Source organism: Pediculus humanus, genomic scaffold, assembly GCF_000006295.1.
Source record: "Pediculus humanus corporis 1103172107739 genomic scaffold, whole genome shotgun sequence".
Lineage (NCBI taxonomy): Eukaryota > Metazoa > Arthropoda > Insecta > Psocodea > Pediculidae > Pediculus > Pediculus humanus.
In genome coordinates this window covers 14,306-16,450 of record NW_002987341.1, presented here as the reverse complement: position 1 = coordinate 16,450, position 2,145 = coordinate 14,306, and the positions used below count along the sequence as shown (strand labels likewise).

The 2,145-nt window shown below is 26.2% G+C and overlaps 1 protein-coding gene across 1 annotated transcript in view; it reads right to left on the bottom strand.

The window, feature by feature from the left end:
• The window catches only part of Phum_PHUM625920 (Centromeric protein E, putative), a gene marked incomplete at both ends in the record, with an annotated part of 6,741 nt that extends 4,868 nt beyond the window's left edge, over positions 1–1,873 (bottom strand). Inside the window, 6 exons of the mRNA XM_002427586.1 lie at positions 229–309; positions 383–585; positions 666–1,050; positions 1,148–1,518; positions 1,617–1,769; positions 1,847–1,873. Coding sequence (XP_002427631.1) covers positions 229–309; positions 383–585; positions 666–1,050; positions 1,148–1,518; positions 1,617–1,769; positions 1,847–1,873 — 1,220 coding nt within the window. The remainder of the gene's footprint in view (positions 1–228; positions 310–382; positions 586–665; positions 1,051–1,147; positions 1,519–1,616; positions 1,770–1,846) is intronic.
• Between the last annotated feature and the right edge of the window lie 272 nt (positions 1,874–2,145).

The window sequence follows — 2,145 nt, the reverse complement described above, 5'->3', positions numbered from 1 at the left end:
AGATTCATATTTTTTTTTATTATTTCATCAGTGTTTACCTTACGTGAAAAAAAGGAAAAAAATTTTTCGTCTTAAATCCCCCTCTGATGATTCCCTTAAATCCCCTTTTACCTCTTTTGTTTTTATATATAAATAAAAAATACCTCTTTTTCTTCCTGAATTATAGTTAAATTTATTTTATCATCATTCGAAATTTCCCTATCGAAATTATCCAGCGTTGATAATAACAATTCATCGGATTGTGATTGTGTGGATTCCGTTGGATAAACCGATGTCGATTCTTCCAGGTCGTGACATCTTGTTTGACACCTGGAAATTATAAATAATAATAATAATTCGAGATAAACGATTAGCGAAAATTTTGTCGATAATGATAACATACGCTTCCAATTCTTCTTGCAACCTTATCAGTAAATCCTTATCAATTTTAAAATCGTCGATACATTTTTGTAATTTATTTCTTAATTCTTCTATTTCGCATTCCAAAATTGGTATTTCGGATATTTGTCTCTCATATTGTTTAATAATAATATTTTTCTCATCTAATTCACTTTTTAATTTATATATTTCATTTTTATCCGAATACTTAATTAGAAAAAGAAAGAAAGATAAGTGTTATCAGTACATACATGAATGTAAATAATTTAATTTTTTTTTTTTCTTACCCCTTCTGTTAATTGTTCCATGTGACGAACCATTTTTTTAATTTCTTCTTCTTGATCAACTATCGCACATTGCAATTGTATTATTTTTTCTTTATCCTGATTCGATTGCATTTCCATACTTTTATATTGTTCGATTTTCATTTTCAAATGTTCATTTTCCAATTCCAACCTATCCAAATGTATCAATTTTTTATTAAGCATTTCATTTTCATCGAGAATGATTTCGACTTGATGTAATTTCGATTGAAGTGATAAAAATTGATTTTCGTATGTTAAAAGTTCATCGACCCTTAATTGTAATCTATCACGTTCATCCCTTAATAATTGTAATTCTTTTGTATTTATATTTATTTGCATTAAATGTTCGTTTGCTTTTTGAGATTCCCTATAAAAAATCCCCAAAAAAAGTTAAGGGTTAAAATAAGGGGGGTTTTTTTATTTTTTTTTTTAATTAAATAAATATTATTATTATTATTATTAACTTTTTATATTTTTCCGTTAACATTTGAGCTTGTTTTTTTAAATCTTCGATATGTTTTTCTAAAAATTTCATAGTTTCTAATTTTTTCTTATAACAATCATTTTCTTTAATTAATTCTTGTAAATTATTAGTCGTGTTTTCCGATATTTTCCTCAGGGATTCGATTTCCTTTGAATTTATTCTAGCAATTTCCAATTCTTTTTTTAATTCTTCTATTTGAATGATTAATAATTTTTTTTCCGATGATAAACGAACGATTTTATCACAATCACCGCGATCCAAAATGCATTTTTTATCCCAATTTTGTTTTTCATCCGTTTCCGTATTTTCCGTCGTTCTTTTAAATAATTTCAATTCTTTTTCTAATTCTTTCTAAAAAAAATATCACGTGGGTAATATTATTATTATTATTATTTTTCCCCCCTTCCCCTCCCTACCCCGCCCCCCGCCCCCACTTCCCTTCATCGTACCTTTTTCTCTTCTAAATATTTAATCGTTTCTTCGGAATATTTTAATTTTTCTCTTAAAAGATTATTTTCGTTCATTATCGAATCCATTTTTTCTAATTTATGCATTGCTTTTGTTAACGTTTCACGATAATCTTCGGATTCGGATTCGAGTCCCTCGAATTTTAAAATAAAAATAAATAATCAAGTATAGGTACAAGAAATATATAATTATTATCATAATGATAACTTACGGCTATTTTATTTTTTAATGCTACCATTTCAGCATCTTTTCGAATCAATGCATTTTTGTCATCATCCGAATTTTCAAAACCTTCCGACCTGTATAACTAAATAAAAAAAAACCTTAAAAAAAATTCAATATTAAAATAGAAACTCATTTTAGCTTTATATATAAATATTTACCACACTTGCCTGAAAAAAAAAAAAAAAAAAAAAAATTAGAAAACTTTGGTAATGCAAATAATTATTATTATTATTGTTTAATTCCTACTTTGCCTCCGCTAGAAGATTTTACATCTTGTCTATCGAG